The sequence below is a fragment of the Microcaecilia unicolor genome, chromosome 3, assembly GCF_901765095.1.
Source record: "Microcaecilia unicolor chromosome 3, aMicUni1.1, whole genome shotgun sequence".
NCBI lineage: Eukaryota > Metazoa > Chordata > Amphibia > Gymnophiona > Siphonopidae > Microcaecilia > Microcaecilia unicolor.
This window is the reverse complement of record NC_044033.1, coordinates 427030963-427048757: the sequence shown is the minus strand read 5'-3', so window position 1 is coordinate 427048757 and position 17795 is coordinate 427030963. Positions and strand designations below refer to the sequence as shown.

Below are 17795 nucleotides of genomic sequence, written 5' to 3'. Positions count from 1 at the left end.
GCTGATATAGTTGATGCCAATAGCTGAAGCCAACATTTTATGTATATTTGATTCCAGTGGCAACTCACTTTGAAGGTTAAGAAGGTCAATTTTACTATGATGCATTGCTTGTTGGAGCTGGCAATAAGTTTTAAACTGTGAATTTGGTAAGGCAAATTCAGTTTGTCATGTGTTGAACGTTTTGAATGTAGAATCCTGGAATAGTTGTTCTAAATGTCAAATTTGTTTATTTTGCCAAAGAGGCCAGTTCACCAAGGATTTTCCAGTTATGATCTTGGAATTGTTCCAAATGACTGTCTTATAAGAGTCTTTATAGTCATGAGAATTTATGCTATTAAACTTCTGGAATGCAGACAGTGTAGCTCGTAATGCAGGAGTATTCAGCTTCTTTGATACATCAGGCATTTCTAGTAAAACTTTTAAAGGAAAGGCAATTTGTTTTTCAAGTTGGAAGCATGCTTACAGTGTAGTTTACTTTTGGGGTGAATGACATTTTAATAGCTTCTAAGCAACTCTAAAAGGATAAGTAAAGAGGAAAGCAACAAACCGCAATCTTTTTAAATAAATATATTTTAGAAGAGAGTTCAAATTCATTTCTAAGTTTTCTTGAAGGATGCAGCCCAACTGAATGTCTAAATATTGTAAGGCAGATGGTTGCCATTTAAAATAATATTTGGTTATATCAGAAGAACAAATATTGTTGTGGAATAGGAAGATTCAATTTTTTTCCCAGTTAATCTTATAACCAGGTATTATGGTTAAGTCTAGTATTGTTGGAAAAGAAGGGTTCATGGTATATAATAGCAGATCATCTGCCTACAAAGAACAATTTCTAAGTTGGACAACGTAAAACCTTCAATTATAGAGGATTGATGAATAGGCATTGGAATGGATTTGAGGGCAAGTTTAAACAAAAGAGGGAATAATGGACAACCTTGTCTAGTGCATCTGGATAGAAAGAAGGCCTCAGACAAATTATGATTTGCATAGATTTGGGAAAAGGGAGCCAAATAAATTATATGTATCATATGTTGAAGTTGAGGGCATACACTGAACTAGTTTAGAATATGAACGAGGTAATCTCATTCTATTCAAAGGTCTTCTCGGCATCCAGGGCCAAAATTATTAATGGTTTAGGTTGATCGGGACCCAATTACAAGATACTGTAAATTAGTCATGCATTATCTGATGTACATGTTTTTCATAAATCTGTTCTGATCTGGGTGTTTAATAGTATTTAAGACATTAGATAGATGAGTAGCAATTATTTTAGCATAAACTTTACTATATATGTTTATTACAGAAATGGGTCTATAATTAGTGACATATTGTGGGCCTCTGCTAGGTTTGGGAAAGACTATTATTCTAGATTCAGTGAATGAACTTTGGGTAATGTCTTTTAACATGATGGTATGAAAAAAATATCCACCACAGACATTCATATGAGACAAATGTTTTAGAAAATTTAACATTGTAATCATCTGGGCCTGGTGCTTTGATAAATAGTAGGGATTTTAATGCTGTTTGAATTTATTGAGATTGTTATTGCTGATTCTAGATTGTTGCAATGTTTTGAGATTAATCTTAGGTGATATAATTTTCAAAGAAATTCAGAAATTTGAGGCAAGGCAGCATTGGATTCTTAAGAATGTAAGAGTTTACAGAGTATATGAAATTGAGCATGAATGTCTTTGTTTTTAGTTAATATAATACCTGATGAATCTATTATAGATTGTATTCTGGACTGTATGGTATTGCACCAACTGTAAGAAATTGCCACCCAACAACAAACTCCATTTTTTCCTCTCTCAAAAGCTTCCCTCCCCCCCACCCCTAGCCTACCTTCCACAAAATCCCTGGTTTCTAGTGGTGTTTACATAGATTTTATTGCAGGGGAACAGAATCACACAGACCACGCATGTAAAGTCACATGTAGCAAATAATAAAAAATGTAATATTGCAAAAATCAGTGATTTCTAACATCATTCCAAAAAACAAAGACAATGTGACATTCTGATTGAAAATTTAAGTCTGTTTATATATATCTTGAAGCAACAGTTGTTGTACCGTGGAAACAATGGCCATTATCGACAGGACTGTATGAATTGAAGACTGGAAGCTGGAGAAGTTAAGTTCCTTTTCTTATATACAAGTTTGAGCACATTAACTGTGCAATATATGAGTAAAAATTCAATGAACTTTTGAAGAGTCAAAATAAGAATATATGAATGGAGGTTTTTTCTGCCAATGATGGATAAGTATAGTGCAAATATAGTGGCACTATTATAATTATTGAGGCTTTTTCCTCCATAATATAGTAATCTTATGACCTTTTGCCTTTTGTGCTTTGGAGGAGTATTTACAAGGGGTTAGAGTGTGTTTGATAACTTGGGTTTATGCCCCCGTGTTCCCATTATAAAAGTAGTTGTATAACTCTTATGGTTAACCTCTGGAACTCACCAGAGGATATGGTCATGGCGGTTAGTGTTTCTGGGTTTAAAAAAAAGGTTTTGACAAGTTCTTGGAGGAACAGTCCATAGTTTGCTATTGAGACAGACATGGGGAAGCAACTGCTTGCATCAGGATCGGTAGCATGGAATGTTGCTACTAATTGGATTTCTGCCAGGTACTTGTGACCTGGCTTGGCCACTGTTTGGAAACAGGATACTGCGTTAGATGGGCCGTTGGTCTGATCCAGTACGGCTACTCTTATGCCACTTGTTTCTATTGATGCTGTGGACAAGTTGGACATAGTAGATCTTTCAAAGTTTTTCCTCCTACTGTAAACAATCCATATATGACTACCGTATTTTTCGGACTATAAGATGCACAGGACCATAAGACGCACCTAGGTTTTAGAGGAGGGAACTGGAAAAAAAAATTCGGACTACAAGACGCATCTTTTTCCTCTTCTAAAACCTAGGTGCTCCGGTGCATCTTGTCCGAATCCCTCCCTCCGAGTTAGGGATCTCCCTCCCTCCCTCCCACCGAGTTCCGAGATCCCCTGCCCTCCCTCTGAGGTCTAAAAGTAATTTTACCTAGTTGGGGCTGCAGCAAAAAGCATGCAGGCTCAGCACATCACTCTTCCCTTCTGTCTCTCTCAGCTCTCTGGTCCCGCCCTCTGAGGTCTAAAAGTAATTTTACCTAGTCGGGGCTGCAGCGAAAAGCATGCAGGCTCAGGACGTCACTCTTCCCTTCTGTCTCTCTCAGCTCTGGCCCCGCCTTCAATTCCTGTTTGAGGGTGGGACCAGAGAGCTGAGAGAGACAGAAGGGAAGAGTGACGTCCTAAAGAAAAAGTCCATAGACCATTATTAAATGGACTTGGGGAAAATCACTATTTCTGGGATAAGCAATATAGAATGTTTTGTACTTTTTTGGGAATTTGCCATGTATTTGTGACCTGGATCGGCCACTGTTGCAAACAGGATGCTGGGCTTGATGGACCTTTGGTCTTTCAAAGTATGGCAATACTTATGTACTTATGAAGCAGAAATTGATTTTTTTTTAACTATATGCTATTGAATCTGTGGGCTTGAATGTGTCTGTTGGACTGTTGTTGTTTTCTTTTCTTTTTTGACAATTTCTTGTTGAGCTTCCAAGATGAGATTAGAGAACCTTGATTGACTGCAGTTTCTAGTTTTTTTGGTAGTACTTTTCAGAGTTCAAGCACTGGCGTCCCTAATGAAGATGGTTTTGAAACAGAACGTGGGTGTTAACTATTTTCAGGAAAATTCTTCTAATACTCTGCTAATTATGGAGACAAATGGTTCAAGACTCAGATAAGCCTTTTTTTTCCTGTTATCCTTTATCCAGTGCTGTTTTGTATCCATTAGGGTTGTGTGACTGCAGTTCTTAGGTTCTCCAAGGTAAATGTATGGTTTTGATTTTTGTTTGGACAAATACACATATTAACAATTAGAGTAGTTAGAGTGATTTATTTTCACAAAAAACATAAAGCGGAGTCACACATAAGAGGATAAAAAATGATGTATGGAGCGTGTTAGTGTCAGTCGCATTGCGGCCAGACTCACTAAGAACAGCTCGGCTGTGGTAACAGCCCATACTGATCTCTGTGTTCTCCTCACTAATATATTTAGTATAAAAATAAAATATTTAGCAGTACATTTAGTAAAAGGTGTGGTGTATGTCCTCACAAACTTCATATACCTGTGAAATACTGTGGGATTGACTCTTTATATAGTATATTTTGTTTTTGTCTCACTTGTGGGATTTTTTTCATTGCCTTATTAGGTCTGACAGCTGTAAACTTGAAAAGGAAACAGACTTTCCAAATGCTATTGGGAAGGAAGTCTTCCTCCATGCAGTAGCTCTCTCTATTCTTGCAGTCAATATAAAATTAGTAGCCAGTTTCATTGATCTCTCAGAAATAGCTTCTGGCATATGCAGTGAGGAAATTTATTGGTCCATATGCAACAAAATTTTAATAGCTTACTTAATCAGTTGATTTACATGTTCCCCATAAATCTGAACTTTAGAACAGTCCCACAGATGTGCAGAAATTTTTCACTCGAGTCACATTCCCTCCACCACTTTCTACCAACATTTTGGGTACGTTTGCTGGATTCTGGAGGATGTTAGATACCATCTGCACACTATCTTATATTTCAATGATAGCCCAAACCTTTCGACAGGTTCTCATGGAAGAACAGTTTTGTTCTTACATTCAATTTTCAAGATATTTATAGTGCCACTCTACGATTCCAAGGGTGCATGAGAATATGGGAAATGGAAGCTGATTGATGCTTTTAGCTCATGCTGTTAAACACTTTTCAATATCAAGATCTGTAGTATATTTTGTGGATCTTTTTTCCTCATTCACTTTTTCTTCTTCTTTTTCAAGGTATTAAGATATGCATTCCTGATCAAATTATTATTTTGTTGCATTACTGTCTTTTCTAAGAGATGCTTTCTGTTTTCTTTTCTTTAATTTTCCATTAAAGGAGGTTGTCTTGGCACACTTATCTGTGCCAAAATTCATCCTGATTTATCAAAGAAACTCCCCATCTCACAGTTGTTCCATTAAATAATAAATCACAAAACCTATACAATTGCCCTCCCCTTTTCCCTTCCTTCCTTCTCACCCATTACTTCCCTCACCCGTAACTGTCTTGTCTGTCTGTATTATTTAGATTGTAAGCTCTTTTGAGCAGGGACTGTCTCTTTGTATCAGGTGTTCAGCGCTGCGTGCGTCTGGTAGCGCTATACAAATGCTAATAATAATAACTTCAAATCAGCAGCAAACAATGGACTGACATTATCAGAGGATAATTAGTATCTCTTTCTTTCTCTCTCCCCCAGATGAAAAATATGTATAAGTTACAGTATTCTATAATGTACATGCATTACTGTACATCAAAGTATGTGAATGTTCACCTACAAAGTACGCACCACTGAAGGAGGAGAATACTTACAGAATACTAAACAGGCAGATTATGGTCATAATGGAGGAGAGGCCTAGCAGTTAGAGCACCAGTCTTGACATCCAGAGGTGCCCGGTTCAATTCCCACCGCTGCTCCTTGTGATCTTGGGGAAGTCACTTAACCCTCCACTGTTCCAGGTACAAACTTAGATTGTGAGCTCTCCAGGGACAGGGAAATACCCAGTGTACCTGAATGTAACTCACCTTGAGCAACTACTGAAAAACATGTGAGCAAATCCAAAAATCCAAATAAATACTTGTAAATGACTTGAATACTAGCATGTGTGTGTGTACTTACTACCTAGATCTATGCCACTGTTTACAGAATTACCCCACTTAGGAGTAATTTTATAAGAGGGTTCCTAGGTGATAAGTCTAAAAAGGTACCTGCTGCCCGTCTTATCTTCCGCCTAGACCGATATGCTCATATCACCCCTCTCCTTAAGTCACTTCACTGGCTTCCGATCAGGTACCGCATACAGTTCAAGCTTCTCCTACTAACCTACAAATGCACTCAATCTGCAGCCCCTCATTACCTCTCTACCCTCATCTCCCCTTACGCTCCTACCCGTAACCTCCGCTCACAGGACAAATCCCTCCTCTCAGTACCCTTCTCCACCACCGCCAACTCCAGGCTCCGCCCTTTCTGCCTTGCCTCACCCTATGTTTGGAATAAACTCCCTGAGCCCATACGCCAAGCCCCCTCCCTGCCCATCTTCAAATCCTTGCTCAAAGCCCACCTCTTCAATGTCGCTTTCGGCACCTAAACATTGTACCTCTATCCAGGAAATCTAGACTGCCCCCAACTTGATTGACTGCACTTTTGTCCTTTAGATTGTAAGCTCCTTTGAGCAGGGACTGTCCTTCTTTGTTAAACTGTACAGCACTGCGTAACCCTGGTAGCGCTTTAGAAATGTTAAATAGTAGTAGTACCTATTTTAAACCTATTTTATAAAGGTAACATAGATACCTATATGCCTTTCTAAAGAAGACACCCAGAACAAGCTCCAATCGTATGCAAATTCACACGCACTTGCTCCAAAGATGCTGTAAGCTTGTGAACCTGTCCATGCATTTTATAAAATTTGCACGTACATCACAATTTTGCCTTTACTCTTCCCAAATCAGAACACCATAGTCGAAGACCTAAAGTATGATACAACCCAATTTCTTACTCAGAAACTTTCATGTATTACCATAATTTATTCTTCCTTAACATGTATATGCACACGATATATATCTATACCATGATCTGTTCAGGTATGTTATGTTACATGTATGTTACCATGTATGTATGCAACTTAACACATTACCATTTGTAATTCTGTTACCTGGATATGGCAACCGCCATTACGGCAAAAGTAAGCCACATTGATCCTGCAAATTGGTGGGAAAATGTGGGATACAAATGCTACAAATAAAATAAATAAAATAAATATATGGGCCACAGAGATGTCCCCACAATGTTTTGGTACATGTGCTTTTTACGTACATATCCCCCTGCACAATTTTATAACAGCTCTCTTATTTGTATAAAACAGGCTTCACACATGAAAAATGCTTTACAACTTTACCTATTTGAAGTTAATTTATTACCCAAGACTGTGGGAAGCTAACAAAAGCTCCCTCACAGTCAATCCATGATATACTGAGGCTTCCATTTTTCTGAAAAAAAGTCATGTTAGCTTTATTCACCATCAACTCATCTCTGGCACCATATATTCCTCTTTTACTACCCTTCTGTTCTATTGCCATGATATTATTATTATTATCTATATGATAAATATATTCTATCTATTGCAGTCAACAACTTGTACAAGGTAGGTAAGGAAGTTATTGGATGACAGTTTTTGGGGACGTTATTTTGGTGTCCCTTTAGAAAGAATGCGTTATTTCTGTTATTAACCATTTTGGTGTTAGCTCTTGCTGTCTGAAAGAATGATTACTTTTATCTGTATGATACTTGTAAATGATGTGAAATGCTTTGTATCAGCCTCTCTTGAAAAAGGCAGAGTATGATGTGTTAAATTAAAATGAATGAGTACAGCAATGTGTAAGCTGTTTTTGTGGCTTCAACCAGTCAAAGCTATGTTTACAAAAGTCTCAATGCAGAGTTATTAGCAAACAGCAAAATTAAAACCTACTATTCTTTCTAGCTCATAATTCTAATTCTTACCTGCTGAGATTCTTTACTAATCACCCCAGAAGGTTCTGAGATATGAACATTCTCTCCTTCTGAGGGGAGAATCTGGTAATTCACTGCTTGATAAAGTATCTAGAGAAAACACAAAAACAGTAGATGTCATACCTACTATCACATCAAACAGGTGTACAAGGACATATAGGAAAAGAAAAACTCTACAATATGATAATGCAAATTTTTAGAAGACATCAAAATCATATGCAGCATACAAATAATACAACTGATTGTTCCATATGATCTTGGGAAAACCACTTAATCTTCCTTTGCCTCAGAAATAAACTTAGACTGTAAGCTTTCCACGGACAGGAAAATGTAACCTGCCTTGAATAATATACTGAAATATATATTGTGGCAGAACTGATACACACTTTTTTTCCCTAGAACTGAATATTTAAAGGTGGACCTGCTGGCCTAGCAGTAGTAGGTAAAGTCAAGAATAATGTTAGAAAACTTTACAAGGAAAAGGGTACTATAGGCCTGGAACGTCCTCCCAAAGAAGGAAGTGCAGGCAAAAACAGCGATGGAATTCTAAAACTGAGTGGGCTGAAGCACAGAGGACCCTAAACAGAAAGAGGATGAAAAGAAAGCACTGAATGGTTCAGCTCATAACAGTAATATGACAATACTTGCACACATTAATAATACATGGGGGAGGGTAACTAGCACAGAATAGCAGTTACAACCCTATAGTAAGGCTTCAGGGATGGTAAGCTGCACACAATCGCTGTTACAATTCTTGCCATCTTACTGAGCTTACTGTCATCTAATATGTAGTGCTATCCATGGTCATATAAAGGTCTTGAATTTTACTATTTATCAGGTCTCTTGCATCCCAGACTAGCTGATTATGTTACATAAAGATAATTCACACTCCTGTAGTGAAGAAGAGGAAGAGGAATGAAGGGGTCTAAGTCACCACACCAATGACACCTACTTAGAACACCTAAACTCCAAGTTAGCCAAATTTCATAAAGTAAAAAGGCCGTATCCCCTGACTGAGAAATGTTACTGAATTGGCTGGGATAGTTGGGGGAAGTACAAAATTGATGGTGGTAGTGGGGGGTGGGTGGAAGGAACATTAAGGAGGAAGGAGTACTTGGCAAATCCCAGGTGCCAGGTCATCATAGTGAATAGAAATTTCCCCCTGGTTTTCATGCCCTGTTCTTTCTGCTGTCAAAACAGGAGCTTCCTCCTCTCTGCAAGTTTAAGTCACGTTGGTGTATGCGTTGCTAGCACAAAAAACAGTGGTGACTAAAAAACATCACAGTAACCAGATGTGACAGTCAGTTCTTTATTGAATTACTCCAAACTGGATGTTATTTTCAAATTTGTTTTGAGTGGTTTTAGAGAAAGTTTTTACACTTTTCAGTATGAATTTAATTTTTTTCTGATTTGCTTTTTCTTCTTAGGGACTAACAGAACCATTCACGCAATTTGCACCTATACTTTCTTGTGTTCCCTGAGGCAGCACCTTGCAAAACATGGTCTTTGTCGTGAGCCTGGAAGATTTTAAAAGACCACTTGAATAATTACAATGTTTGTTATACAGTTTCAGTTTTAACTTATTAACCTTTTTGAAGACTGATAGTATGTATGAACCACACAAGCAAATGTAAAATAATGGTCAACCTTGGGAGACTTGAGCAGTGATTAAAAATCAAAATGGTGACACAGTAAATCTTTTTATCTGTGGTGGTTCCATTCACGTTGCATGAACCACTTAAATTATTCTTTATATAATTTTGTTAAATATTATTTAACAAATAGTACACATCTTTGGGATGCTTATCCAGTTAGATTTGGTTTTCTTTCGCCCAGTGTTTTAAAATATATTTCCACACTTAATACTGGGATAAAGTTTACCATGGCATCAGTGAAGAGCACAGACTATAGACCAAAGAAACCTCTGTTTATAGTTTGATATAGCTGGGTAAGTACACACAGGAAATCCAATAATTTAAAAAAGAAGACTATAATAAAATGAGGAAAATGGTTAGCTGCAAAAGGTCAAAAATTTACATAAGGGGAAGGGAAGGGAAATGGGACTTGATATACTGCCTTTCTGTGGTATTTTGCAACTACATTCAAAGCGGTTTACATATATACAGGTACTTATTTTGTACCTGGGGCAATGGAGGGTTAAGTGACTTGCCCACAGTCACAAGGAGCTGCAGTAGGAATCAAACCCAGTTCCCCAGGATCAAAGATATAGATGGAAAAGCAGACCTGATATATTCCACATATTTGGAAGGCCAAACGACAGTCAGCATGGATAAAAACTGAGGTGATGGAGGCTACTAGAACTTAAAAAACAAATCCTTCAGAAAATGGAAGAAGGATCTGACTGAGAATAATAGAAAAGAGCATAAGGAATGGAAACTCAAATGTAAAGTGCTGATAAAAAAAAGGCAAAGATAGACTTTCAAAAGAAGATTGCCTTGGAGGCAAAAAAACACATTGTAAAAAATTTTTTTGGTGTATTAGAAGCAAAAAGTCGGTAAAAGAATCAGCTGGATCACTGGATGACAGAGGTAAAGGAGCATTTGAGAGGAAAAGGCCATAGCGGAGAGACTAAATTAATTCTTTGCTTCAATCTTTATTGAGGAAGATGTGAGGGAGACACCTATGCCAAAAATGGTATTTAATGATGATGAATTGGAAGAGCTGAAACAAATCTCTGTAAACCCTGAAGATATAAAGGAGCAATTTGACAAACTAATCACCTGAACTAGATGGTAAACATCCCAGAGTGCTGATAGAACTAAAAAATGAACCTGCAGAACTATTATTAGTTCTAAATGGCAGATGGCGTTTAATGTGAGCAAGTGCAAAGTGATGCATGTGGGAAAGACGAACCCGAATTATAGCTATGTCATGCAAGGTTCCACGTTAGGAGTCACCGACCAAGAAAGGGATCTAGGCGGCGGCGGCGTTGATGATACGCCGAAACCTTCTGCTCAGTGTGTTGCGTTGGCTAAGAAAGCAAATAGAATGTTAGGTATTATTAGGAAAGGAATGGAAAACAAAAATGAGGATGTTATAATGCCTTTGTATCGCACCATGGTGCGACCGCACCTCGAATATTGTGTTCAAATCTGGTCGCTGTATCTCAAAAAAGATATAGTGGAATTAGAAAAGCTGCAGAAAAGGGCGACGAAAATGATAAAGGGGATGAGATGACTTCCCTATGAGAAAAGGCTAAAGCGGCTAGGGCTCTTCAGCTTAGAGGAAAGACGGCTAAGGCGAGATATGATAGAGGTCTATAAAATAATGAGTGGAGTGGAAAGGGTAGGTGTGAATCATCTGTTTACTCTTTCCAAAAATACTAGGACTAGGTGGCATTTGATGAAGTTACAAAGTAGTAAATTTAAAACGAATCAGAGAAAATATTTCTTCACTCAACGTGTAATTAAACTCTGGAATCCATTGCCAGAGAATGTGGTAAAGGCGATTAGCTTAGCGGGGTTTAAAAAAGGTTTGCCCGGCTTCCTAAAGGAAAAGTCCGTAGACCATTATTAAAATGCACTTGGTGAAACTCCACTGCTTCTTTCTGGAATAAGCAACATAAAATGTTTTGTACCTTTTGGGATCTTGCCAGGTATTTCTGACCTGGATTGGCCACTGTTGGAAACAGGATGCTGGGCTTGAAGGACCTTTGGTCTGTCCCAGTATGGCAATACTTATGTACTTATGATATTAAACTGTATCTACTGTACACCACCTTGGAGTTTTGCCACAATTTGAATTTCTGCCAGATAATTGTGACCTGGATTGGCCACTGTTTGGAAAACAGGATACTGGGTTAGATGGACCATTGTCTGACCCAGTATGGCTACTCTTATGTTCTTATCTTTAAAAACGAGCGTGGTTCCAGAAGACTGGAGGGTGGCTAATGTTACACCAATTTTTAAAAAGGATCCCAGAGGTGATCGAGGAAATTATAGACCGGTGAGCCTGAGGTTAGTGCCAGGTAAAATGGTGGAGATTATTATAAAGAATAAAATTACTGAACACATACATAGGCACTGATTAATAGGACAAAGCCAAGATGGATTTTGACAAGGGAAATCTTGCCTCACCAATCTGCTACATTTCTTTCAAGGGGTGGGTAAAGTTGAGCTGGTTGATATAGAGGGGCATAATCGAACGAAAACGTCTATCTCCATGGGCGTTTATCTCCGAGAACGGGTCTGTGAAGGGGCGGACCGAACCGTATTTTCGAAAAAAATAGACGTCCATGTTTTATTCGACAATTTGTGAGCTGGGCGTTTTTGTTTTTCAGTGATAATGGAAAATGAAAGCGCCCAGCTCAAAAACGAATAAATCCAAGGCATTTGTTCGTGGGAGGGGCCAGGATTCGTAGTGCACTGTCCCCCCTCACATGGCAGGACATCAACCGGGCACCCTAGGGGGCACTTTTACAAAAACAAAAAAAAAGGTAAAAGAGCTCCCAGGTGCATAGCACCCTTCCCTTGTGTGTTGAGCCCCCCAAATCCCCCTCAAAACCCACTGCCCACAAGTCTACACCATTACTATAGCCCTAAGGGGTGAAGGGGGGCACCTACATGTGGGTACAGTGGGTTTGGGGGGTTGGACGACTAATAAGCATTAAGCAGCACAATTGTAATAGGTAGGGGAGGGATGGGCCTGGGTCCACCTGCCTGAAGTCCACTGCACCCCCTAATAACTGCTCCAGTGACCTGCATACTGCTGCCAGGGAGGTGGGTATGACATTTGAAGGTGAAAATAAACAGTTGTGAACGGCATATTTTATGGTGGGAGGGGGTTTATGACCACTGGGGGAGTCAGGGGAGGTCATCCCCGATTCCCTCCAGTGGTTATCTGGTCATTTAGGGCACTTTTTGGGGCCTTATTCGTGGAAAAACAGGGCCCAGGAAAAGTGCCCTAAATTCTCACTAAAAACGCATATTTTTTTCCCATTATCGGCGAAAGGCGCCCATCTCTGATCGGCCGATAACCACGCCCCAGTTCCGCCTTCACCACACCTTCGACACGCCCCCCGTCAACTTTGTACGCTTCCGCGATGGAGTGCAGTTGAAAACGTCCAAGTTCGGCTTTCGATTATACCGCGTTATTCGTTTTTGGGAGATAAACGCCTATCTCCCGATTTAGGTCGCAATATAGGCGTTTTTGTCTTTCGATTATAAGCTGGATTGTACATCTGGATCTTCAGAAGGCATTTGACAACGTATCTTATGAATGACTCCTCAGAAAATTAGAAACTCATGGGATATGAGGCAGTGCTCTATTTGGGATTAACAACTGGTTAAAAAACAGAAAGAGAGTAGGGTTAAATGGTCAGTATTCTAAAAGAAAGGATTAATAGTGGGGCTCCCCAGTGGTCTGTGCTTTTTAACATATCTATAAATGATCTAGAAAGGATTGTGAAACATTGCAAAAGGACCTTACAAGACTGGGAGATTGGGCATCCAAATGGCAGATCACATTTAATGTGCGAAAGTGCAAAGTGAAGCATGTAGGGAAGAGGAACTTAAACTATAGCTAAGTGATGCAAGGTACCACAGTAGGAGTCACTGCCCAGGGTTTTAAAAAAGGCTTGGATAAGTTCTTACAAGAAAAGTCCATAAGCCATTATTAAGATGGACTTAGGAAAATACAACTGCTTATTCCTGGAACAAGCAGAATAAAATCTTATTTTACTCTTTTGGGATCTTGGTAGGTTCTGGTGAACTGAATTGCCCACTGTTGGAAACAAGATACTGGGCTTGATGGACTTTTGGTCTAACCCAATATGGCAACGCTTATGTTCTTAACAGTTTTCAAAACACCAAGGGGCCCTTCAACTAAAGTGTGCTGAAATCTGGGCTTAGCACCAGTGGCATACCAAGGGGGGGGCAGTGGGGGCAGTCCGCCCCGGGAGCACACCACTGGGGGGGGGTGCCGCGCGCCGGTCAGCGTCATTGGTTTCCATGCTCCCTCTGCCCCGGAACAGGAAGTAACCTGTTCCGGTGTTCCGGGGCAGAGGGAGCATGGAAACCAACGACACTGACCGGCGCACGGCACCCACCCAGCGGCGTGCACCCGGGGGTTCTTTCGCCAGGGTGGGGGGGGGTCGCGCTGCACGGGGGGGGGGGGGGGCGGGGCGCATCGGCGAACCGCCCCGGGTGTCAGCGCCCCTCGGAACGCCACTGCTTAGCACAAGCTAACATAAAACTTTCCAAAATGCTAAACCCAAATTTACCACAACTCCTTTAAAGGGCATTTTCTATTTTTTGATTTTCAGGTCGTGCACCAATGTTCGCATTAGCTCACGGTACCTGGAAAAAGTTAACGTGGGAACACTTACTGTCTCCTATTTAGGAAGCACTAAGGGGGAGATTCTATATGGCGTCTAAAAAATCGGCGCTGAAATCAATGCAGACTAAGCGTATTCTATAATTAACACCTAGATTTAAGCACCGATTAAAGAATATGCTTAGCTGATATTTCAGCGCCTAAATCTACACGCATCCATTTACACCAATGCAAATGTGGTGTAAATCCCGGCTCGTAGATTTAGATGCACTGGGCCCTATTCTATAAGTAGGCTCATAAATTTCAGAACACCTACAAAATGCCCATTTCCCAACCCATGACCACACCCCTTTTTGCCTGTGCATTAGAAGTTCAGCGCACATCTTTACAGAATATGCTTAGCCAATTGTGCACCTAAATTCTAATCAGGGCCAATTAGTACTCATTATTATTTGTTAAGTGCTGTTATCCGCGCTCAGCAGCTTATTAAGCCAATTGAGTTGCGTGCATTGTTATAGAAATGGCATGGATCTCTAATCACACTATACAGAATCTGTGGGTAAGTGCTCTTGTGTTTAACTCTGTGTTAATCAGAGTGAGGTAATCTGAACCTACTAGCTGGTTAACATTTCTACCCCCATTCTCCACATATGACTCACCCTTTCCAAAAAATTTGTGTAAAAAAAAAAAAAAAAGTTAACATATGGTTAGCGAGCAGAGAAAGGGAAGTATGCTTTAGCACATTTTGCACTTGTCCATTTCCTGCTTTTAGTAGACGTGCACCTAAATTATTTGCAAACTAAGGACCTTGTTTGCTAAGCCGTGCTAGAGGCACATCAGGTTTTATCAAGTGCTAAGAATTAGCGCTCGCTAACTGTGCAGATATCTACATGGTTAGCGCAAGCTAATTTTTAGCACATGCTAAAAAATGCTAGCACACCTTACTAAACAGGGTCCTAAACATAGGCGCCCCTTATAAGAGGCTTGGGGAGGCTAAGCCTCCCCAGCTCAACCCTGACCATCTTGTGTTTCTTCTGCTGCCCGCTGTCTCCATCGTCATTTTTACTGCACTGAAGAGTTCTGCCTCGGCATCGGCAATTCAGAGTCAGCCTTCTGCCAGCATCGGGGCTTTCTCTTCAGGCATGTCTCACTCCCTCCCAGGTCTGCAGAAAAGAGGAAGTTACGTTAGAGTCCTGGACGCCCCTGAGGAGAAGCCCCGACGTTGGCAGAAGGCTGACTCTGAGTCTCTGAATTGCCGGTGCCGAGGCAGAACTCTTCAGTGCAGTAAAAATGACGACCGGGGAGACAGCAGGCAGCAGAAGAAACAGGGAGAAAGATGCAAGACTCCCAAAACGAGTGGAAGTGAGCCTTTGTAGCCCAGTAAGTAAACAAGGAAGCCAATTTGGTTAATGTGTTTCCCCAGCATGACATCCTCACTGCCTTCAGCCCAAACAAAACAAACAAACTTTTGAGCTGCTGCATCCAGGTTGTTCTTGATTGTTGATCGTAACAAGGCTAAAGCTGGGGCACATGGAATCACATTTTAATGTCATCTCATTTGTAGGAATTAGCATTTTAGATACACAACTGGATTATTCTGTTTTTAGGCATGTTTCAGGGACAAGTGGTTTTATAGGTCAAAATAAAAATAAATATTTTTTTAATGCAGATCTCTTTTGCAGATCTCTTTTGTTTAAACATAACTAAATGAGCTATAAGCCCCTAATGGTGTATTAGGTTCTGCCCAGTGTAATATTTTTGGTACAGTAAAGTTCTGAGTGTGTTTTTCCACAAAGATGTGCATAGTGTTTTGCAGTTGAGCGATTATGGTTAGTATATGCTTTGAGCAATCACTTTATTCTTTGACATATGATACATATTTAATATCTAAATTTAATAAAAGTATTGTGACTTTTATTTTTATTTTTATTTTTTCTGTGTGTTATCAGACAATTATGGATTTAAGCTCCACCCCTGGCCCCATCCCTAACTCCACCCCCTTTAGCCTCCCCAAACAGTTGGGCCACCGACCGCCTATGGTCCTAAAAAAGTACATTTAAGAGGTTTTTTTATTTACTTCTCAGTGAATTTGAAAGTTATACAAATAAATTCAGAAAGGAACATCACAGAAAAGAAATAATTGTTACTGAAGGTAAGGAATTTAAAAAAAAAAGAATTTCAATGGCAGAAGTATTCTATATACGATATTTGCTCAAAACGTTAGAACAAATAGTGTAGCACTAAAAATATTATATAATTTTTAACAATTGGCCTCATCAACCAAGGGTACCATTTAAAATTAGGACACCCTTTACAACGGCTCTCATCATTGGCCCCACCACCAGCCAAACAAACCACAGAGAAAAATTCTCATATCTAATTGAGAGAAAAGTCTGTAGTGACAGGTTGGCAGGGTTTAACTAATATCAAATATTTTTAAATTTAGTGCAAAAACAAAGTCTAACAAAAGATTTTTAAAACTCTCCAATTGGATAGGAGTGATAAGAAGTCAAAAAGTCCAACACTGCAAACGCTCCAGGAATGAAAAAGTACTTAACTTGACTCAATCTCTTCTTATCATGTCAAGTGTCCTTCAATTCAATTCCTCCGGTAATGCCGCTATTGCAATCTGTTAAAGTTGGACAAAGTTATGACTTCCAACTTCATAAACTCAAGAGATTGAGTCAAGTTAAGTACTTTTTCATTCCCGGGGTGTTTGCAATGTTGGACTTTTTGACTTCTTATCACTCCTATCCAGTTGGAGAGTTTTAAAAATCTTTTGTTAGACTTTGTATTTGATATTAGTTAAACCATGCCGACCCCTCACTACAGACTTTTCTCTCAATTAGATATGAGAGTTTTTCTCTGTGGCTAGTGGTGGGGCCAATGATGAGAGCCGTTGTAAAGGGTGTCCTAATTTTAAATGGTACCCTTGGTTGATGAGGCCAATTGTTAAAAATTATATAATATTTTTAGTGCTAAACAATTTGTTCTAACGTTTTGAGCAAATATCATATGTTGAGTTTTGAATTTTTTAGAAGTATTCTATAAACATGCCAATTAAATAAATAATTCCAAATTTCTAGCAGCATGAGAATATTTATGATTCAGTTTTTACCTGTGGAATACTTGTGTTTTATTGTTCACTATGATAAACATCCACGTTAGGACATACAACCCACTGTAGTTCTAGTATGGAGGATATATATTTCCACAATGCATCTTATGTTCCACAGAAACAAGCAAATTTGTTAATTTGTTTCTGGAATCCCCAAGATTCATATAGAAGATCAGTGAAGCAAAACATTTTCCTTTAGGGCTTATCTCTTTTCTAGATAAAGTGGTTCAGAAATTGAAACTCTGCTGACAAAAACCAACCTGAGTCTGGAGAGAGCTGCTTGCTGCTAAAAGACCCTGTATGGCACTAGGAGGACAGTGTGTCAAAGCGAATGCCATGAGTTCTTGGCGAGTGCCCAGGTCCTGGTAACTCTCTGACTGCCCCAACTGGCTACACACATCCCAACTTTGACTATAACCTGGAGATGGAGAAAAGAACATTTTTAAAGCAGCTACTCACAGTGAGAAAAGGAAACCAAGTTCCCTAGTGATCAAATATGAACAAAGTATCAAATGAAGTAAGAAAATAAAGGACCTTTTTAGCTTGACTTTTTACTGTTACTATTATACAGAGCAGTATGTATAAAAATCACAAGACAGCATTAGAAAAAAATAGATCTAGAATTGTATCAAGATACCAATTGTCACTGACTATAATACAAATCCTATTGAATTATTTTGTAGGCATTTAAACATAGGCTTAAAAATCATCTAATATTTGCTAGTCACTGCAACATAGCCAATGAATAAGGATTAAA

The 17795-nt window shown here is 39.3% G+C and overlaps 1 protein-coding gene across 1 annotated transcript in view; it reads right to left on the bottom strand.

Annotated features, from left to right (window-relative positions):
* NBAS (NBAS subunit of NRZ tethering complex) overlaps positions 1-17795 on the bottom strand; it is an 892343-nt gene that overhangs the window by 441438 nt on the left and 433110 nt on the right. Inside the window, exons 34-35 of the mRNA XM_030198850.1 lie at positions 17299-17456; positions 7618-7716 (exon numbers count right to left, since the gene is read on the bottom strand). Of these exons, the coding sequence (XP_030054710.1) occupies positions 7618-7716; positions 17299-17456 (257 nt within the window). The remainder of the gene's footprint in view (positions 1-7617; positions 7717-17298; positions 17457-17795) is intronic.